The sequence below is a fragment of the Haliotis rufescens genome, unplaced genomic scaffold (assembly GCF_023055435.1).
Source record: "Haliotis rufescens isolate VD_foot unplaced genomic scaffold, xgHalRufe1.0.p SCAF_1, whole genome shotgun sequence".
NCBI lineage: Eukaryota > Metazoa > Mollusca > Gastropoda > Lepetellida > Haliotidae > Haliotis > Haliotis rufescens.
In genome coordinates, this window is record NW_025963779.1 from 70,245,197 (window position 1) to 70,269,342 (window position 24,146).

A 24,146-nucleotide genomic window follows, 5' to 3' on the forward strand; every position below is an offset into this window, starting at 1 on the left:
CACCATACCCGTGCTCGTGGGTTTCACCGAAGTGGTAAACGTCTGAGACCTGCATCACTTCGGGCTTTCCTCCCACATTAAGCTGACACGCCGCGATATAACTGGAATACTGTTAAAAGCGGTGTTAAACCCAACTCACTCACTCCAAGAGAAGGTGAACTTTACAATCAGCATATATAATGTAGAAATAGGCATTAACATTGAGCAGTGGTGAGTTGTACTAGTACTGTTTTCATGCTGAATACCTAGACACAATTGATCATTTGTACAAAAAAGTAAACTTAATACAATTTGGATGTGCCAGTCAGTTATATCAAACTAGAAATGATGTAGTTGTTTAACTAACTCCTGCTATCCATTATTCAATATAATTATTGTGGGGACATATTAACTGTTGGTGTTATACTGGCATACTGATGCGCAAAATGACATGTATAAATTGTACAAAGTGTCTTGTGATGTTTCCTTTGTTTTCCGTACCAAAGTGGTAAGTAGACGAGAGAGATATACTTGCACAAGTCTCTTAGGCAATAATTATTAATTACTTCATAATTCCTAGATTATAAACATAATATGAACAAGTTGTCCCTATAAAATACTTGCGTCCTGTCCGCTTATCTAGACTTGCCTAATAGAAGGATAGAACTACTATACACCTATGGAGTTATCGTTTAGTACAGCCTTGGAGCAAGACTTACAACAGAGAGTGGGGAGAGGCTTGAGGAATGGGAGACGGGCAACAGGAGCAAGCTCCCACTGTGTATATGAGCAATGGTCTCTGGTATAAACAAAAAGGTAACTCCAGCCACCTGCCCTCTCTCCCTTATCAGCAGATCCCAAATCTCCTGTCTACTTATCACATATATCTTGATAAACCAGTGTCAACAACTTGAAGCAAATTTCACCGTTGTTGGTCTTGTTAACCTGCCTTTTTCCTTAGTATCCACTTTTTCTCAATGACGGATTATGTCCGATTTTACAAATCAAAACAGATCGGGGGCGTGTTTAACAAAACGCGGTCCTAAATAGAGAGTATTATTTTGACTCTCTGCTATACATTGATAATTAAAGCGCTAAGATCGCTTTGTGGGCCGTGGTTCTCACAGTCTCGCAAGAAGAAGTACGGACAAAATAACTAGACTGGCTTCTACCTGTTGTGTGTGTCTGATAAAGAAAGTAGGTCAGGTACTTGTTCGCCTTACCGATCAACTGTCGATCTCAACCAGTTCATGCCCTGTGCTATATCAAGAGAAGGGGTCAGCCGAAATACGTTATACTATTTCATCATTCCATTAGCGTTTATATATCACTCTCCGTGCAACACCGACTACTGATGATGTAGCTGTCTCTACCGCGACCGCTGCTTGTTTGAGGTCACAAGTGTACACCACACGTAACTATAATGTTGTCGCGAGTCGCGTTCATCCATGTCCGACCCGGACATTCCACATCAGCCGTGTCTGTTTTGTGTCGATACAAGGGGACGTCTGCTCAAACTGACGATCATGCAGCAGACGTCAAACCGTTCTCGGCGCTGCCCGGGCCGAAGGGCTTGCCTGTTGTCGGTACCCTGTTCGACATCATGAAGAATTCCGCCCGGCTGAATGAAATGATTCAGAAACGTCACGAGACGTATGGACCTATCTACCGGGAAAAGATGGGGAGGATAGATGCCGTGTTTCTGACGGATGTGGAGGCGGTAGAGCAGCTGTTCCGACAAGAAGCAAAGTACCCAGTTCGAATCCAACTGGAACACTGGATTAAGTACAGGGAGGACAGGGGTTTCAATAAAGGCCTTGTCATGTCGTACGTATATTCATATATTCATCTTCGTTGTTGGGTATTGTATCTGTATATTGGGTATGAATTTCAAATTGTATGCCGCCTCTAATTTGTCATGTCATTAGCAAATTTTGGTAGTGATAAATGTCCTCTGATGTAAGTACCCGAGAGAGTTTACTTTGCCCAGAACACAATCTCATTAAAATCAGATGTTTACTCGATCTGACAAAAACACCTTTGAGGTCACGTCAGATGAACTTTCTAATCAGGCAATCAGCGAATATCTTATTTCTGTATTTCCAAAAATAGCGTAAATCGGCATATTCGAATTGGGAGTGATACAGGCTGCGTTTTATAAATTTATGTTTTGGATAATAAAATAACCTTATCGTTTCTGAGCGCCATGGCGTCTACACTCGAAGGATGTACGACCGAGGGAACTGCGTGTTCTATGTGGAATTTCTTTTTCTTCTGATTTTGAAATTTTCGATTGGTTGTGGTAGAGAAATTCAACCAAAAAGTTTTAGAAAGCTGACATGTAATTTAATTGGTTCAAAATTCCGTGTAATGTTCATCTTGATTGGGCTTTTAAACGTTGATCAGGTTCGTCTGACGTCAAATGACAATAATGATTTAATGATGACGGAGAGATGTATCGATTCGGAGTATAGCACTTTAAAAGGGACAAACCAAGAATCATACTCAGGGCCAATGTGGGATTCGAACCAAGACAGAATTCTGGGATGCCAAAGGGACATAAACGCTTGAGGCGACTGGCTCCATCTCTCGGCCCCTTTAATGTAAGAATTTTCTCTGTAATTTATTATAATATTATAATGATACAATACTGCTAATATGTGAGCTTAAGATTTCGGCCATACTCGTATGGTAACACATGTTCTACATTTCCTACGTTTCCAAGAAACACCGCAATGTGTTGGGTCCGATATTTACACTGCAGATCAGGTGAAGCTTGGCATTCCTTGAGGCGAGTGGTCGACCAGCATATGATGAAGATCAAGACAGTCGAGTCCTACACTGGAGAATTTAACAAGGTTGTTGTAGAGTTCTTGGACCGAGTGGGAAGAATTCGAACCTCGGACAAAGAGTTGCCTGCATTGAATAAGGAGCTATTCAACTGGTCTCTGGAATGTGAGTATTTGTATAACGTGTTCTGAGTAATGTAAATGTGTTCTGGAGCAAGAGTATTCTGACCATTTGGTTAGGTTTGAGAATACATTTGATTCTAAAGAAACGGATGCTTCATTGCCCAGAATGTACCTAAAAGGGACTATAGATGTGATTAGTTTAGAGAAATCAAGAAAACGAGTTAGTTCAGTTGGGTTGTCTATCGATAGATTACACAGTCTGTCATGGGTGGGACAAATCATTTCCCGATTCCACTGAAGATCCGGGGTAGAATAGGTCTTCAGCAACCCATGCTTGCCGTAAAAGGCGACTATGCTTGTCGTAAGAGGCGACAAACGGGATCGGCTGGTCAGACTCGCTGACTTGGCTGATGCATGTCATCGCATCCCAATTGCGTGGATCGATGCTTATGGTGTCAATCAATGGATTGTCTGGTCTAGACTCGATTATTTACAGACCGCCGTCATGTAGCTGGAATATTGCTGACTGCGTCGTAACACAACAAACTAACCAACCAACCAACCAACCCAATTCCACTGAACTTGTGTCCCATTGGTCATAACTGAACAGAGCAATTTCTTAATGTAGACAAGCGCGTCTCTTTCCCTTGATGATCGTCGATAATAATAGGACCCCACGTCTCCAGTGGGTGCGCAGAGGATGCACCCCGATAATGTTTAACAGCCGTGCTCGTGGTAAACGTCTGAGACCTGCATCACTTCGGGCTTTCCTCCCACATCAAGATGACACGCCGTGATGTAACGGGAATACTGTTCAAAGGGGCTCACTCACTGACTCATTCCTTATTGTGTCCACTATTTCCTAGATATCACTAGACCTTAAATTTGGTTTTAAAATAACCCCGATTCTGTTTCTAGGTTTAACAGCACCATACCCGAGTTCGTGGGTTTCACCAAAGTCTGAGACCTGCATCACTTCGGCTTTTCCTCCCACATCGAGATTACACGCTGTGATATTACTCACACGACTCATTCCCGTGTCCACTATTTCCTAGATATCCTTAGACCTTATATTTTGTTTAAAATTAACAAGAACAAGAAATATCCAGTTATTTCTCCAGCAGACCGATTTGCGTAACATTGCTGATCCGCCTCTCAATCGCGACATTTTCGCGTTTGTTTTCACGTGACGCGAGGATACATTGCTAAACTAATGACTCTTTGTGCACAGCTATCGCCCGTATCCTGTACGAGAAGAGACTGGGATGTCTGTCAGACAACAGGAGTGAGGATACCCAGGCTTTCATCCAGAGCTCTCATGACATCTTTGAGACAACCAGGAAAATATTCTTCCTTCCACCCAAACTGGCCCGGATCTTCATGCCGCGCACCTACAAACAGCATGACGCAGCGTGGGACGAGGGCTTCCGTGTTGGTAGGTCGCCAGCGACGCTTCCAAAATAAGCAGAGACCATCTGATAGATGGTCTCAGATAATAAGCAAGTCATATAGTCTTGACAAATATGGTTGCATCGATTTTATATACCTGCTATTTGTGCAGGTATACTATCCATGCGTCGTACTGCACACGGCACGTTGATTTGCATCGTTCATTAATTGGTTTGTGGACAATGTAAATGCAAAACTGACAGGTAGCATCGGTTTCGTCCAAATATTAATGCGCTGGCTGGATGCATTATAATATTTCTTAAACGTTAGAAATTATATGTGTCAAGTTCATATACTTGATGAAAATTTCATAAGAATTTGGGGATAGAGAAAGAATGTTCGGAAAGTGTATATTGTTTTTGCTAATGATTTCAATTCCATATCACAAGGCATGCATGTCTTGTTTACTTTTGGATTCCTTCTTATTAAAGTCACTCGATGTTTTCACTGTAAACTCTATATTTGTGTTTGTTTTTGTTTTTCTAGCCCACAAGATCATTGACGAGAGAATCAGGGAAATCAGGGAGACAAAGGAGGAAGGAGAACACGTGGGTTTCATCACCCACTTCCTGAAAGAGGACAGCATGTCGCTTAAGGATGTCTACGCCAACATCTCCGAACTCATGGGGGCAGCTGTAGACACGGTGAGTGGGTGAGTGAGTGGCATCTCAGAACCCATGGGATCTCTAGACACGGTGAGTGGGTGAGTGAGTGGCATCTCAGAACCCATGGGATCTCTAGACACAGTGAGTGTCATGAAAACCATGTGAGCTTATGGTGGGATCTGTTGTTTGTTGTCCGTAATGCGTCGTAAATATCTTCTGGGAATCCACTGGGCCAATGAAGCTGAACTTTCAAATGCTTGTTCCCACCAATAATGACATCCCAGTTTTGTCAAGAGGGTCAAATTCGATTTTTAATACAGCCGCCATATTCCAAACATATATGAATATCAATACTGTTGACATTGACATTGTTGACTATGTCTGTGGACTATATATCCAGATGGGTAACAGTGTTCTTGACTATTTTGGTATGTTATTCTTTACAGACGTCAAACACCGCTCAGATGTTGTTGTATGAGTTATCGAGACATCCACACGCACAGGAGGCCATCTTAGAGGAAATCACAAGAGTTGTCCCCCCTGGCGAGCAGCCAACTGCAGATCACCTGAAGGATATGCGTTACATCAAGGCGGCCATTAAGGAGACGCTCAGGTCTGTATCAATTACACACGCTTGTCATAGATTGCGTATGCAACCCTTGTGTGACTGTTGATATGCAGTGATGTGTGATGTTGGGGTGTGTGAATGCCATAACGAGGGTTACATCCATGATTTATACTGTTATGTATGGAATGCTGTAAAGGGTATGATTCCTTTATCGTCTGTCAGTTTTAGTTTTATTTGACTCATTTGTCTTGAACATACCCCAGACTAAGGCGAACCTTTTCTTGGAGTATCGCTTGTTGCGGGCGTTGGCTGGTGTTCAAGCTTTACACAACATCCCAGTCCCTTCTGTTTGTGTCATTTGACACACTAGGATGTGTCCCACCGCCACCTAACTGTTCTTTGAAACCCGCCTTGTTGTCTAGGTTGTACCCGACCGGAAGTGTGGTGATTCGAGTATTGCAACAGGACGCTGTCCTACTCGGCTATCGCGTGCCCAAGGAGGTAAGTGCGACAAACACTGTACGTTCGTTATATCGAAATTATGCTTAACACGAAGATACTTATTGATCTATATAATTATCATCTTCCCGAGGCAAAGGATTTGACTGACTCTAAAAGTCCAGTTACCACCCTTGCCGAATTAGGCTGGAATTCTTGGCTCGATCGTATTACGAGTTATGTCCATTCTATGCCCCTCCTATTGGCCAATCAGATTCCACCTCTCATATCACTTGCATTTGCTTCAAACAAATGGCGGCTCCCAGTCAAGACGATCTGGTCGATAGCAATAGCATGAAAAGATTTGGAGCATATCTGCCGACGCCCAGTTGACGGTATACATCCTTTGCAAATCCTGCAGTCGACCGAAATCTGCACGTTGAAATCCATGTTGTTCCCGAACCGAATGTCGATTTCGTTTTGCGATTTTGATTGGACTATGCATAGACTCGTTAGTCCAGCAAAAATATAACTTCATAATTTTATCCTAGTTCGGCAATTAAAACTGGACTTAAACATCGAGCGTTGTCCATGTAATCAAAGTATACCTTTCGTCCTGCATACAGTAATGGCGTTCTGGGCAGTTAAATATATACACTTCGATTTGAAGATATTGATTTTGTTCATATTTACAGACTGTGATGTGGATTGACCTCTACGGCTTCGGACGTCTACGACGTCACTACGAGGACCCCGACACATTCCGCCCTGAACGCTGGCTCCGAGCTACCAGGACAGTAAGCCCACAGCCTTTTTCCTGGCTGCCGTTTGGGTTCGGACCCAGGATGTGTGTCGGTGGGTAGTACTCTTTCTTTCTTACCTAGATCTATATCGGGTGTCAATTCAACATGCGTATGGACTTTTTCTTCAGGTATCAGTTTCACATTCTCACCGATTATTTCGGCAGATGTCAGTACCACGTGCGCGTTGGCCGTTTGGGTACATGTCAGTACCACGTGAACATTGACTATTTGGGCAGATGTCAGTACCACGTGCACATTGGTCATTTGGGTAGACGTCAGTACCACGCGAACATTGTCTATTTGGGCAGATGTCAGTACCACGTGCACATTGACTATTTGGGCAGGTATCAGTTCCACCTGCACATTGACTATTTCAGCTGGCGTTTATTGGCTATTTAATCAGTATAGTACAAATGAATAACCTGGTAACTCTATTACAGGCCGGCGAGTGGCAGAGCTCGAGATGCAGCTGTTGATATCCCAGGTGAGTTGGGAGGATCGGCGCCGTCAAACCTCAACTGCATTATTTGATAAAATGACAATATGTCTTTAGAACCAAGTACAACCATACTTCACCTCTATTAACTCTTCCAGCTGAGATGTGTCTTACTTACGTTCACGTTCACATTAATTTTCTGTCAAATATCTGAAGGTCTACTGTAACAATCTCTCATTTAGTCATTTTTGTTTCAGCTCGTTCGCAAATTCCAGATAGAGCCTGTATCAATGGAACCAGTCGAAATGAAGACGGACCTCCTACTATTGGCCAAAGATCCAATCAAAATCCGTCTTCACGAGAGAGACTAGACTCTAATTCTCCATAGTGCACGTCATACGAACACTTTGCAGTCTGGTGTAAGCACATGCACAGTGACGCTGGGGACTTTTTTGAAAAAACACGTCACTGAAAAAATCACCTATATACGTTGCAAATTCAGGAGTTATACTTTTGTTTTGTTATTGTATTGTTACTGACATGTATTAAGAGAAATCGTTGATATTAATTACATAGTTGAGTTACATTTATATTGTGGACAAGTAGCTCTATTTCACTGTAATATCCATTTATACTTTCTTATACATGTATTTGCCAAGGACCAACATGTTTGTTATAATGGTGCTCAATGCGTACGTGCACATATGAGGTGTTAACCACAAGACTCTTCGCGATATGACGCAACATGGATCACTAGGTAAAAAAAATCATGTAGATGACTTCACGATTTCATTGTTTGTAAATGTATTTCAATGTGGAAATTTATTATAATTTCGTTTTATCCTTTATATGCATAAATGCTTGAAAGACATTCTCATTGAAATTAGCATAAATATTCTGCATGACAAGCATATCTGATCACAATAGATTTTACTTCCTCTATCTTACTTTCCTCCAATAAATGCCTACCTCTAACAAAAGCCTGGTGTTGGCATTATATAGTAAAGTACTGTCGGAAATGCTAGAAAACTGCTTTTTGCTTGTTAAAAAGGGATATAATTTTTCAATGACTGTTGTTATTGAAATATCGAGTAACTACCGATCGACCTACCTGTGGTTTGAAGTATTTCAGTCACAAGGAGTCCTATCGACAAGTTTACAGGAGACAAATTCGAACGAAAACAGGAATTTATATGGCAATGATGACAGTCTGAAACGGACTATAGAAATATGCGCACATGACTCCGTTATATTGATAATAATGTAGTCTACATAAAACATCTAATCCACACACAAAAATAATTTTGAGAAAATTCCAGATGTGCATCTTCTAAAATGACAAAATAACGCTGCATTTGTATTGTTAACATTGCTCCCATGACGCACATTACATTACACTTGCATAGCCATAACCGCGGTACACGATATGGAGTCTGTACTGGGAAATGTATACAAGTTCTTTACACTTTAGAGAGATAGAGGGGAAACATTTATTAATTTAGATAGGGTGAATTACCGAACTGCCCAAGCTATATGGTTTTCAATTCATACCATCAAGTCTACGGTATAATAAATAAAACAAAACAGGTATTAGGGTGGTCTCAAAAACAAAACTGGGACGTAAAAGGATATTAGACAGCTTTGATACAGGGTAATTAGGCGTAAAGTGTACAAGCTTTATGAGCAGAAGGTAACCCTGGCTTGTAGTAGAATTTGGGAGGAAATTAACGATACAATTAATGTTTCCCGGACTGCACGAACTATTGCTCTCCAAGAGATGGGATTTCGATACACTACGTGTGGCGATGACCGAGCACTTTTCAGGGGGAAATATTCCATCCTGTCTAAGAGGTCACATTATCTCCGAACCATTCATAACTATCACAGTCAGGGCGTCCAGATAATTTACCTTGATGAATCATTCTACTCACTACATGTGGTTATCGGCAGATGGACAAAAAGAACCAATAGACCATCAGGTAAAGGTAATCGTGTAATTGTTTTGCACGCTGCAACACATGATATGGGGCTTATTGATGGATGTGTGCTAGTTTTCGAGGCGAAAAAGAAAACTGGTGATTTTCATAAGGAAATTATAGGAGGTGATGTGTTCATAGACTGGTTGGAACTTCAGCTATTGCCAACTTTAAACAACATCAGTGTCATTGTAATATATAACGCCAGTTAATATAACGTCCGGGAATCAGACACTGTCGCCCAAACCATGAGTAGTCTGAAGGCGACCATACAGGAATATTTGACATTGTCGACTTCAGACCATATGAAACGAATGTTCAACTGATAGAGAAAATTTGGCTGAATAAGAACCCTGTAAAGTACAGGACATATGTGCTGGCGGCACAACACGGTCACGTTGTCATACGTACGCCAGTCAGACATTGTGAGCTCAACCCTGTTGTGCCCATCTAAGCTAAGTGTAAAGGGTTCGTGGCAAGACATAACACAACATTCAAAAGTACAGATTCATATACGTCACCGGCGGAGATAAATGCAACCTCAAGAAATCAGCTGTAGAACAACAAATACTTCTGGAGTCCAAAACCGCAACCTTCCATTACTCATCCCATTTCATAGCTCTTAACTATTCCATCGTGTTTCCAAACAAATATAATGCAGTTCATATCCTTAATTGCTACCCCATCAACGCACATGTCAATTAAGTACAATAACAGCAATATTTTGAGACCACCCCAACTCGGTGACATTTGGACCTGTGAAAATGCACGGGACGGTGTGAGGTCATCACCTCGGGACAGGTGTTAGGTAATTGCCTCAGGTTATATGCCATTTTATACATGCATGACAACACGCGAATATTTTCTAAGTTGATAATCATTTTACCTGTAAAAGTACATTTTTAGGGTAATCACAGAGTCAATTAGGACAGGCTAGATTAGGGCAATTTGCGTTATTTTGATGTATGTTTTTTCAAAGTCCTATGACTCGTATTTATTAAATAAGGCCAGAAAAGCAGTTTTCTAGCATTTCCGACAGTACTTTAGCATTTTGTGTATACTGTTTTTGACCAGGTGATGAACAGGCATGAGGTAGCCCTGAAAAGTCGGAACAAACAAAGAAGAAGTCATCCAATCAATGGCTAGAACAGGTATAGCCTGTGGAAGTGCACAGATTCCACTTTCAACGCAGGCCTGGTGTGACCAACTGCGCCTTTTTAAAGACTACTCGTGTTTGTTCCAAAGTTCACGATAACAACTACTGGAGTTACTTTTGTAGCGTTGCTCCAATGCTGTGCTGTATTAACAGTCCATGGATGTAAAGCTATTATATCTCTATAATGGCACGTCTAGATAAGCGGTTAGTGCATCTAAGGGCGCCAGTCTTTTATAGAGACAACTGATTCGTATTATTTTCTATGATAGTCCAGAATTACTATTTAAACTACCAATAATTGTCGAAGAGACTTGTGCAAGTCTAGTACTTTCGCAATACAAATGTGGACTTGCACAAGAGTATGTAGGTCAAGATCATCCCGATACGTGTCAGCAATCCAGTGAGGTCAACCCAACTGTATTGACCCACATTGACTGCTGTGAACAGAGCGCCAGCCCACATTCAGATCATTAAAGGTTATCGTATCATTTTCGGTGCAACACCGGCTATTGATGATGTAGCTGTCTCTATCGCATCCGCTGCTGGTCCAGTCAGCACACAAGTGTGCACCACACAAACTGGTATGTTGTTTCGAGGTGTTGTAGAGGTGAGCATCGGCCGTATCTGTTTTGCGTCGATACAAGGCGACGACGACGTCTACGCAAACTGACAAAGATGTTGCAGACGTCAAACCGTTCCCGGCGCTGCCCGAAATGCTTGCCTGTTGTTGGCATCCCCGGTCGACATCATCAAGAATTCCGCCAAGCTGAATGGAATGATTCAGAATCGTCACGAAACGCATGGACCTATCTACCGGGAAAAGATGGGGAGGATAGATGCCGTGTTTCCGACGGTTGTTTGTTTGTTTACTGTTTAACACCGCACTCAGCAATATTCCAACTATATGACGGCGGTCCCGATCTGTAAATATTCAAGTCACGAGCCTGACCATCCGATCCCGTTAGTCGCCTCTTACGACAAGCATTGTCACCTTTAGCGTAAGCATGGGTTGCTGGAGACCAGGTATCTGACCAGGTATCTGACGGATGTGGAGGCGGTAGAGCAGCTGTTCCGACAGGATGCGAAGTTCGCAGTTCGAACTGTTCGATGGTCGCGGTTCATGATGTCAGTTACTGGTCTGCATGTTCCAACAAGAATATTCACACGATGTTGTGATATCACTGGATATTTGAGGTGGGAGGAACTCAGACGGTTACCAAGTAAAGATACATTCTCAAAATCTAAGGCTAAAAACAAATTACAGCTACATTCTCAATAGTTTCGCTGTTGTGTTTGCTTCGCAGAAAGTGGTAAGGATAGGGAATCGGACTATGATGACCCCAGTCACTAGGGGGTGATGATCATCCGACATGAACCATCACGACAAAACATGACCATTGTCTGGTATGTTTTTTTAATAATCAAAATAGAATCTTCGGGCACGTGGTAGGCAAGCGAGGCTCGGACACATTCTCATAGCTAAGCGATTCTGTGGTCGAAGCTCGACCACCTCCATTTGTCCATTCTTACACGAGCCTGTCCAGTTGGTTGTGAAGTCAGTGGCTTACTGAAATACAGTAAAACGTATTTGAGTATGTTACTTTGTGTAAACAGTACAGTACATGAATGTCTAATGTAACTAGGAGCTACGGTTCTCGAACCCATCGCTTCTTGACTGCTGGAGAATCCCTCACTGCCAGGCGAGTTGCAGGGTAGGTCGCAGACGCAAACGGGCGACACCCAATTCCTGTTGATTCCCAGATTGAAACGCCAATGTTAACCCAGAAAACGGCGCGTAGTTCAGAGTGAATGAGTGAGTTGGGTTGAACGCCGCTTTTAATAGTATTACAGTTATATCGCGGCGTGTCAGCTTAATGTGGGAGGAAAGTCCTAAGTGATGCAGGTCTCAGACGTTTACCACTTCGGTGAAACCCACGAGCACGGGTATGGTGCTCACAAACCTGGAAACATACACGGGGCGAATCGGGATTCGAACCCACAATCATAGGTTTCTGGCATGTCCGAAGGGATGCAACTCTGCACAGCGAATCGCGACGCCTTAGACGACTGGGCCACCCGTGCCCCATGCACCTGGTTCAGAACTAAAATGTGAAATAACTACACAAGATCAATGAACAATCAACACTTGCCATTGAAATACTCAGGATGAGCTTTACAACCATAAAAAGAAATACAGTGGGTCAAATATGTGGCAGCAGCAGTTTATAATAGGCCATATTACAAAAGTCAGTGCACTCACGAATTGTCTCGTCCCACAAAGTCATCTTCGCCCTGTGACTGTCGTAATCCATTTACTTTAACATAGCGAGAAGATAGTCGTAGCGCTGAGATCGCATTGTGTAACTTGGCCCTTGGTGCTGTCCGCGTTAGCTATAAACAAGTCAAACTTGGGGCTTGTCCTTAACCTGTAGTTTCAACCCCATCACGGGTAACCAATTATAGTACGGACAGAGTTAGGTCCCTTACTCCTTCACATCGCTGCAAGTTTGGGGTGCGCTATGCTACATGAAGCGAACCTACAATCTAAAATTGATGCTTGTTTCATCCAATATCATTCGGATTTGGGGATTATTACAATGACAATGCATACGGCTGGCACAGTTACCTGTGTTTGTTTGTTGTTTGATGGAATTATCTCGCTATACCACTCCAGGTTACAGATAAAATGAAACTTTTTGGAACGAGGCCCGTGAGATGGGACAGGTGCCCCTGGTGATTCATAGACTGTAATGGGGAGAAGGTATACATGTAACCTGGCTGAATGTGTCGGGGATACACTCGTCCTACAACCACTGGCCTGCGTGATAAACTTGAATATATACAGACCGCCGTCGTGTAACTGTAATAACGTTGACTGCGGCCGACCACAGTTACTCGCTTGTGTGCAGACCAATCCAAGACAATATAACGTTGGTTGGTTGGTTCATTGAGCCGCTTTGAGCAATATTCCAGCAATATCACAGCGGGAGCCTCCAGAAATGGGTTTCACACATTGTACTCATGTGGGGAATCGAACCCGGGCTTTCGGCGTGACGAGCGGTCACTAGACAACCCCACCAATCCTTGTCGGTATGGAGAAATATTAAGCAGTTTGAAACAAATATTTGTTTTTCATTTAATTGGTCATTGGCGGTGGGGTAGCCTGGTGGTTAAAGCGTTAGCTTGTATTGCCGAAGACCCGAGTTCGATTCCGACATTGCCATAATATGTGAGGCCCATACCTGGTATCATCTTGCCGCGGCAGAGGTGTTAACTGACTTTATAAAAGTCACTTTTATAGTCAGTTAACACCTTTGCTGCGGGAAGATGACCTGGTATATCATCCGCTGTCACCTGGCATGATTGCTAAAAGCGGCGTAAAACATCCTCACTCAACTCACTCAACTAAACTCCTGCCCGTGAAGAAGCGGGTTAGAATAGTCGTGAGAGGCGACTATGCTGGTCTTAAGAGGCATCTAACGGGATCGGGCGGTCAGACTCGTTGACTTGATTGATGCATGTTATCGTATCCCAATTGCCCAGATCGATGCTCATGATACTCACTGGATTGTCTGGTCCAGACTCGATTATTTACAGACCGCCGTCATAGAGCTGAAATATTGCTGAGTGCGGCGTTGATCAACAAACAAACAAATAAAACGGCTCACATGGTGAGATTACACTGTAAGAGTGTCCATTACTTCTAAGGACTGATTAATGAGCGCTCGTTGCCCCTGTACCCACCACACCTGTTCTGCCACCGCATCACGCTCAGCTGCCGGCGTGCTGGAAACAAACAGCTCCTGTGTTTGTCTGAAGTTTCTCACATGCAGGCCAGACTGACGTCACGTGACCACTGCCTATCATCTGATCGTTCAACTGTCAAATACACGTTAAAAGTAAAAAGAGGTAAGTAGATTTCAAGCGACATTTAACTGCTTAGAAGTTGCAGATGTTGCTGAAAAAGTTGTCTTTCTAGTTCACGCCCACTTACGTACCCATGACAACGAATGAGCTTGAGGATAGGTTAAATCTCCTCATGGATCTTGACTGTGTTCGTTTAATGAAGCCCAATGTTTATACTCCTGCCATTTCCGAGTGTATGAAGGCAGCGATGTACGATAACCAGGGGCTGGAGATGGAGGGGGGAGGGGGTGATATAACACCTGTGGAGTGATCCTGTGGAGAGTCTGTGATAGTCTTAATTGTCACCTGTAGTTGCAACCCAGTGGGGGTCCATGATAGTCTTTGTGTCCATATGCCACCTGAAGACCGAACCCCCTAGGGGTTCCCGTGTTTTTCAGGTTAACTTTGACTTGCCTTTGCATGTGTTTGTGACGGGTGCAAACGGTGGGACAGGATACGCTTTCGCGAACTGCTATTTGATAGTGATTCATAAACACATGCCCATGATATGGTCGGAATTGTACAATCGTCTGCCATTAGCAGATATTTCCTATGGAAAAGGTTAGAGTTTGTGCCTTTTATTTGTTCCATGCATGTAGAGTGAATTCCGTTGGGGTCCATGATAATCTTTGTTTTAATATGCCACCTGTAGATCGAACCCCGTGGGGATCCATAATAATCTTAGTGTCCATATGCCACATGTAGATCGAACCCCGTGAGAGTCCATGATAGTCTTAATGTCCATATGCCATCTGTAGATCGAACCCCAAGGGGGTCTATGATAATCTTAATGTCCATATGCCACCTGTAGATCGAACCCCGTGAGAGTCCATGATAGTCTTAATGTCCATATGCCACCTGTAGATCGAACCCCGTGGCGGTCCATGATAATCTTAATGTCCATATGCCACCTGTAGATCGAACCCCGTGGCGGTCCATGATAATCTTCATGTCCATATGCCACCTGTAGATCGAACACCGTTGGGGTCCATGATAATCTTGATGTCCGCATGCAATCTATAGATCGAACCCCGTGAGAGTCCATGATAGTCTTAATGTCCACATGCCATATCTAGATCGAACCCCGTGAGAGTCCATGATAATCTTAATGTCCACATGCCATCTCTAGATCGAACCCCAAGGGGGTCCATGATAATTCTAATGTCCATATGCAACCTGTAGATCGAACCCTGTGGTGTCCATGATAGTCTTTGTGTCCATATGCCACCTGTAGATCGAACCCCGTGGGGGTCAATGATAATCTTCATGTCCATATGCAACCTGTAGATCGAACCCCTTTTGAGGTCCATGATAATTCTAATATCCATATGCAACCTGTAGATCGAACCCCGTGGTGTCCATGATGGTCTTTATGTCCATATGCCACCTGTAGATCGAACCCTTTTGGGGTCCATGATAGTCTTTATGTCCATATTGCACCTTGGCGGTCTTGGCTTAAGTGTGAAGATTGTGTGATAGCTATTCTTGTTTCTATATCAATACATGTAGTTTGTAGTTTTCCGTCACAGTGACGGTGTAGGTGTCCAAAGTGGAATGTTAGTGCAGTACATTATCTTAGCTTATCTAACACATGTCCCTCAGAATTGTAAGAAATCACTTTCAAAAAACGCAATCATGACAAAATGTTGCCGCCTAATCATTATTAAGAAAGTAGGTGTAGTACAATATCTAAAACTTATCGTGTTCGGCTATTTCAAAGGATATATGGTATGCTGTCACTGCGTTTCTGGCAAACCGTCATATTCTTCACATCCTCTTACGATAAAACAACCAGGGCGTGTCTAACTTACAAAGCACATTGCCTCGTGTCAATTAGAGGTGTTAACACAGGAGCGTCAACGCCGAATGTGTTTGTTATAGATAACAAATCTGCAGCAGTACAGGTCGAGGAAGAACATTTGTACCCATTCGAGGCCATCACACAGATTCACATTATTTAAGGGGGTACGGCTGGCACAGTTACCTGTGTGTTTGTTTGTTGTTTGATGGAATTATCTCGCTATACCACTCAAAGGAAGTTTTTACTGTAGTTAATCGTTGTATGACAGAATATTTGTTTGTGTGTTTGTTGTTGGTTGTTTAACGCCGCACTCGGCAATATACCAGCTGTATGACGGCGGTCTGTAAATAATCGTGTCTGGACCAGACAATCCAGTGACGGATATTATGATAATCGATCTACGTAATTGGGATACGATAACATGCATCAACCAAGTCAGCGGGCCTGACCACCCGATCCCTTAAGTCGCCTCTTACGATAAGCATGGGTTGCTGAAGTAATATGTTAACATGGCTTAACAGATTAACTATAATAATATTATGAAAGAATCGGGTGTCGACACCTCACAACTGCCCCGAGATTGATCCCAACAACACAAATGAATCTGAAAATGATAGAACATCTACAGGATAGTTACAGTGAGAGAATGATGTTTAACGCCACGAGCAGTAGTATTGTAATGCCATACTGGCCTGTATCAGAGACCATATAATAGAGTATTATATGGTCTCTGCCTGTATACAATCGAGTCAGGCCAACAACCATGTCATTGAGTCCAATTTAGTTTTTAGTAACCTCTTTGCTCTCGTTGGCTGAGGGTGGATGGGTAGTCTTGGGATAAAGCGTTCTCTCGTTGGCTGACGGTGGATGGGTAGTCTTGGGATAAAGCGTTCTCTCGTTGGCTGAGGGCGAATGGGTATAGTCTTGGGATAAAGCGTCGTCTCGTTGGCTGAGGGTGAATGGGTTGTCTTGGGATAAAGCGTTCTCTCGTTGGCTGAGGGCGAATGGGTAGTCTTGGGATAAAGCGTTCTCTCGTTTCGCCGAAGGCCCGGGTCCGACCCTAACATTGTAACAATGTGTCCCCCGACGCTCTACTGCAGGAATATTGCTAAAAGCGGCGTAAGACCAAACTCACTGCTCGTTGATTCACATGCCAGATTCACCCCGATTAGGAATTTTGATCTCTGTAAGCACAATACATGCACTCGTGGGTTCCGCAAAAGTAGTAAAACGCCTCACTTCCCCCCACAGCTGACACGCCTTGATAAGTTGAAATACTATTCAAAGTGGCTTTTATCTTACTCTACTTTGTCGTTAAACATTTCAGAGTACTTGTTCCTTTTTAACGGGTTCCGCCTCCTCTATTTTGAAAATGAAGCCAACGCCTCCACAGAACCCGGATGTGCAGCGGCATAGCTGATACTGTAAACCATCCACGTACACATATATTTTCGTGAAATTGCATGAAATCACTGTGTATACTTTGGACCACGTTGTATATTACGTAAACAGGACGAAGATCTACATTTACTATGTGCAGTGTGCTGTGGTGTAGAGGACATGCTGCATTAAGTATTGCTTATATATATAATTGCCTCAGTAACATTTCCACATGTCATTTTGCCATTTAACTGAGGTCTTTGTATAATTTTATAGAGTACTTTTCTCACGACCTCGCCTATGTTTGCTAATACGTCTCCGATTTGCCGGTCAAATGGAAATTCATATGTCCAAAAAAATAGTAAATGTCCCGTTTCCGGTTCTCTAATCTAATCTCCGGCATGGAATTAAAAGATAGAGTCACTGTACACAAACAGCAGATTAGAGACCCTGATGTTTAATGCTTAGGTGTCAGCAAACACATTGATGATTGCGGAAACGGGACATTTAGTATTTTTCCGTTTTATAAATTGAATACCAGTAGAGACTGGAAAAAGAACAAATGTTGATCCAATTGATGAAACCCAAATTGAACTCTAGAATGTATTAATAGATTTGTCATTTCAATCGTAAATGTTACACTGTTACTTTACAAATACTGATATATGTATCAACACAAATGACATTTTTAAAAACGCAGAATTCAAAATCTAAGTCCATGTGCGTTCTCGGACTAAATATCACAACCTGCTGTCTATCTAACTTGTTCGGAATGGCTGTCGCCTAGATAGCGCCGTATAGCGGGGAGGGGCACTGGTGTTATCACTTGCTGCTGAGGAGGGGGAACCTGCTCTCTTACTGACTGTCGTGTATGTTTCAGACTTCCCCAGATTCCTCAAATTCCCTGCCGTCAGCTCGTGTGGAGAGATATATTGTGTATCCGATATAGGCCTGTCATGAATGCTAAACGGCGCCGAGAGATAACTTCTTCTGGTTATCTGGCAAAATGATGCTATAAATCGCTTAGGTACCACCATATTCTGGCGTGAACAAAAGAACAGCTTACTCTGGCTCTCTTGATGGAGAGAGGTTCATTAACACTTAAGATACATCAACGCTTTCGGCCAATAAAATTTGAAAAGGTGTTTGATAATGGAACCGTTACCTTCTCTCATAACCTTGATTAGGACGTACAAGCAACTTGTTCACTTTCAACACGCAGATAAGAATGTATTCAACAAGTAGCCATTTGATACACAAACAATACGTTTTGCGGACCTTGGAGTGAAAACAGTTGAGTTTTTTCATTTGAAAAATAACCAGTACATCAACGAACCTCTTAAATCTTAAGACACTTTCTAGAAAAACAAATACAATTTTGAAAACACAAACATATATTCGGAATTGTGGTTTATTATGGTATACCTGTGACCAAGAATGACAATAAAGTATTAGGTAAATGCTGAGATATTTGCATTAACATTGGACGGCTGACGCAAGACAGCTTCACTGTCCGTTTGTATCGCAGGGGTCCCGACAGTTCTCTAGTTTAAATACAGTATTGATATTGATCAATACCGATTTGTTTCGCTATAGCCAATATCGATATGTTTAAGATGTGTTGCGTGGTTGTCAACACCATGCAGCGAAACGAATACCACAGAGTCCATTTATTCGTGTGAATCACAGTTTGGAAGATTATTTTCTATTGATTTGTAGACTAATGGGGATGTGAGAGGAATAGTAACGAGCATTTGCCGAAATGCAGTTGCAAACAAATGCGAATGAAACAAATTCATACAGGAAAAAGATATTGATCACGTTTCAATATAAATGCGCCCACTTGAACGCATGTAGCAAAATGGTTGCTAGATTTCACAGGAAAGACTCGATACGCACTCTTCATATGTCTTCCGCCGCGACATTGCTGGAATACTGCTAAAGTCGGCGTAGTAAACAAACTCATTTACTCATATTTTATCAATTCTTACGACAAACCGCAGAAACTCAGTGCACGGTGTAAGGCGCTGGAATTCCCGCTAGAGTTACTTCCCGTAGCCATACCAGGAACCACTGGTTGTCTCTTCGCGTTCTTGGTTTGGCCCGAATATGATCCTTGGTTTGTCAGCACCACATCTGTGTTCCTGGGTTTCATCGAAATAGTAAACGTCTACGAGTTGCTTTGGTTCATCCGGCCGCCTAACAGGCTGTGCTATATAATAACAGAAATACTGTGTTAGCTCACGCGTCCTTTACACTTGACTGTCAGTGCCCCACGCCTTGAGATTCCGAAGATATCCACTGTACGTCATGCCTAATTGGTCTTCAGCAACCCATGCATGTTTTTCGTAAGAATCGAAAAACGGGGTCGGTTTAATCTGTCTCACAATCCCTGAACCATATTATTTTCCCTTCCGCTGAGCCCTTAATTAATGCTCTAGCCCTAAATTAAGCATTTTTAACAGGTCCACCCGTTTTGGGGGGTCAGGCTCGCTGCCCTGGTTGTATACTAACGCTTTGTCTCCGAAAATATATAATTTGGATAAAAACAAGCAACTGCAATTAAAGTAAGAAGGAGCTCCTGGCAGTGTGATTGGAGATTCAGAACCTGTGGAAAAACTGGATTTTTTGCATTTAGAGGTACTGAGTTACAGTAGTGAGTGAGTATAGTTTGACGCCGCTTTTAGCAATATTCCAGCAATATCACGGCGGGGAACACTACAAATTGGCTTCACACATTGTACCCATGTGGAGAATCTAATCCGGATCTTCGGCGTGACGAGCGAACGCTTTAACCACTGGGCTACCCCACCGCCCCAGCGTTACAGTAAGGGCTGGGCGGAAGGGAAAATAATGTGGCGGAGGCACTGTGAGACAGACTAACTTGTTTGATGCATGACACCGTATCCCTATTGCGTTGATCGATGCTGAGTTTAACAACAAACAAAACAACTCATGCTTGGTTGTGTCCCATCGTCCTACGACGGCGTGTATCGTCGTGACCATTATCGCTTTATATGGGAAGCACATATGATCAAGAACAAACAACGAGCCGAAGGGTTGAAAACTTTGCATGCTTTATAACAGGAATTGGGTACTGAGAACCTAGTACCGATGTCAGTGTATGGTATAATCACTTAATATCAGGATATTACAACATGTTTGCTTGTAATACTTTAAACCAACAGCCAAGCATACTCGACTGTGTAATAATAATAATAATAATAATAATAATAATAATAATAATAATAATAATTATTAGTAGTAGTAGTAGTAGTATAATAATAATTATTGTTATTATTAATAATAATAATAATAATTATTATTATTTATAATAGTAGTAGTAGTAGTAGTAGTAACAATGATGATGATGATGATGATGATGATGATGAGGATGATGATGATAATGTTACTTTGTAATAATATGATGTGTGTATAACTTGTGAATCACACTGCACGCTTGTTGATTACCCACTCTGTGGAAGGTCGGAGTTATGCCATGTTAATGTATTACAGATGAATGCATAGTCCGTGATTTGAGGCAATTACCAAACGTGTGGTCCTAATGACCGCGGGGGGGGGGGAATGTTCAATCTCTGCTGCTGTTTGGAAATGTCAGAGTGCCGTGATATGCGAAAGCCTTGTTCCACATGAACCGTTTCCACTCAGTAGCAAAGCCAGCCATATGTTGATCAGTCACTGATCACAGCCAACATGTTTTGGGATGATCTTGTAAAGTTTTGATTGATTCACTTCTTTATGAGATTAAATCTGCACTCATCCATGGTGTAGATTGAAATCGGGACATAACGTAAATTTGTTACCCATGTTTCATTGCTAAGCTGTCAAACTCCGACAAGTATTGCTGAGAAGATTGCCCACATGGTGGGAACAATGTGTGAAGCCCTATCTTTGTATTCCACATCGTGATTTGGCTGGAATATTGCTAAAAGTGCATACTACCTAGTCTGTCTCACAGTACCAGAACCATATTATTTTACCTTCTCCCAGCTGTTACGGTAACGCTATAGCCCTAAATGAAGCAAGGCTAGATTTTCCTCAGGTTCATGTCTGAATCTACCATCTCAGTGGGGCTCCTTTTCAATGTATATGTAGTTGCTTGTTTTTGTCAAAACCACATTTCAGCGACTAAGCGTTAGTCTAACATGGTGAGTTCAACGTGTAAAGCCCATTCTTGGTGTTCTATATAGCGATATGGCTGGAGTATTGCTAATATCGGCATAGATCATTTACATATTTCTCAGAGAGAAATGGGTTTTATACCATTCCGCGCTTTCACAGATATATCATTCATGATTGCGATTTACAGTCGGGCCTGGACACTGGGATCTTGGGGGCCGTTCCAAAAAGCGGTCGTAGTACAATGGTGATCGTAGCTACCATACTTTAACAGACTTACGACTGCCGTAGTGCTACGGTCGCTTTGTAGAACGGGACTCAAGGAACGATAAACCACCCCTAGACCACATGCAGACATGCAATCACGCACGCACCCACGAGCACACACATACAGACAGACAGTCTGAGAGACAACGGTACATGTCTATTGAATATTTATATGATTAGATACCACTCACTTTACGGCGTGTATGGGAGTGTGTGTGTGTGTGTGTGTGTGTGTGTGTGTGTGTGTGTGTGTGTGTGTGTGTGTGTGTGTGTGCACGAGCGTCCTTGTGTCGTCTAAGGAGCAGCAATTGTGCAAAGTTGCGTCCCTTGGAAAAGCCAGACAAATATGATCATGGGTTCGAATCCCGGTTTGCCCCGATTGTGTTTGTCAGCACAATGCCCGTGCTCAGTTCTTCTTACCAAAGTGGTAAACGTCTGAGATATGCATAACTTCGGGCTTTCCTCACACATTAAACTGACACGACGTCATATGACTGGAACATTGTTGAAAGCGGCGTTAAACTCAACTCACTCACTCACTCAATCTTATTTTCGGTAATCATTTGAACGCTCAATTACACATGAATAAATAGGCGGGCTATCTTAGACCATCGGAACAGGGGTTACGGGTAGTGATATACGCAACATACACTACCCAGGTTACCAACTTCCCGAGGCATGAAAGTTAACTGACTATATAAGTTCAGTTTCCACCCGTGCCGAACTAGGCTGCAGTTATGTCTGGATTAACGAGTCTATGCATAGTCCAATCAAAATCGCTGAACGAACAAGACATCCGGTTCCTAAACAAAATGGATTTCAAGTGCAGATTTCGGTCGACTGCAGGATTTGCATGTTGCTTCATGCTTTAAATCAAGGTGCTCACGTGATTTGATGCACTTCGCGGGGTAAGACCCGTTTTATAACAATATAGATCTTGATTTTTTAGCAGATCGTCTTGACTGGGCGCCGCCATTTTGTTTGAAGCAAATGCAAGTGATATGAGATATGGAATCTGATTGGTCAACTGGAGGAACATAGAAGGGACTTAACTCGTAATAGCCACTGCTGGCGCTACGATCGAGCCTGGAAATTCCAGCCTAGTTCAGCAAGGGTGGAAACTGGAGTCTTTAGTCAGTTAACGCCCTTGCCTCGGGAAGATGCTTATATTCTGGACTGGCTCAAAATAATGATTTAAATACAAAAAGACTAATTAGTAAAAAAGAAGTGAACAAATTCCCCACACACCTGAGTTTCGAACGTGACCACTGTGCAGCAAACTGAACCTTTAAAACGGCCTGCGAGTACTGGGGAGTAAAGACACAAGTATAAATATACTGCGCGTTGACCCGAGAGAGGGCAATCGCTCCTGGACAGCCGGGGAATACAACAGACTGAGGCGCCCAGCCAACGTGTGTTTCTAAACATGGGGAAAACACGAAAAGCAAACTAACTACTATATCCATACTGAAGATGCAAGTATCAGAATAAAGCATTGATTATGAGCTATCCAACGATAACATTAAAGATTTACAACAAGCTATGTACAATTATTGAGGCAAAATGATCATATACACATTAGAAATATCTGAGTGTACCTTTAAATTCCTCTGTTTGAAAATCATGGTTACAAAAACATTTTCAACACATGAATAAGGTAGCGAACATATAGGAGATCAAACATCAAGTCAATAAATGGTATGAGCGTGCCTTTAAATCCAACGAGAATAAAAAAGTCGGGCCACTAATTCCCAAACACAGAATGTAATGACACCGAAGAACGACGACCGCCGGACGTTGCCGAGCGGTGTCGGAAATAAAGCCGGGGAGCGTCGAGGTCACTGGACTGTGACACGAGCTGATTCGATCTACGGTGACAGACTTTATAAAGTCATTTTCTGACATCCTTTTATGGGATTTTACTTAATTGTCCCTGTTCTAAAATATATTTCATCATTTTTTATAAGCTGACAAAGTGCTTATGAAATGTACCAGTATGGGATAACAACATCGGATAATGTTCCGTTATCGAACGCATTCAGTTCTAATTGATTATCAGCAGCCATATATGCATCAATGTGAAGTCTATCGATAGACGTATTCACGCAAGGTTTTTGTCTTAAACGTCTTAAGTTTTTAGATAGCTTATTTGAATCTTATTTTAGCCAATCAGAATCGAGCATTCTTCAGTGCCATTAAGGTGATAGGTCTGTTTTATTCATGTAGTCGGTTAATATCTTATACGAATAAGAACGATTTTACTCTCTTATATATTTAGCCTAGTTGTCACAGATATAATCAACCGTAAATAGATGAGAAAGAAATTTCAC

The 24,146-nt window shown here is 42.4% G+C and overlaps 1 protein-coding gene across 1 annotated transcript; it reads left to right on the plus strand.

The window, feature by feature from the left end:
- Positions 1–1,137: 1,137 nt before the first annotated feature.
- Positions 1,138–8,170, plus strand: LOC124134045 (1,25-dihydroxyvitamin D(3) 24-hydroxylase, mitochondrial-like). Its single transcript, XM_046498663.2, has 9 exons — positions 1,138–1,806; positions 2,744–2,934; positions 4,123–4,326; positions 4,827–4,984; positions 5,392–5,558; positions 5,936–6,014; positions 6,647–6,806; positions 7,195–7,238; positions 7,448–8,170. Exons 1-9 carry the CDS (start codon positions 1,403–1,405, stop codon positions 7,559–7,561), a joined length of 1,521 nt encoding a protein of 506 aa, XP_046354619.2. The 5' UTR covers positions 1,138–1,402; the 3' UTR covers positions 7,562–8,170.
- Positions 8,171–24,146: the final 15,976 nt, after the last annotated feature.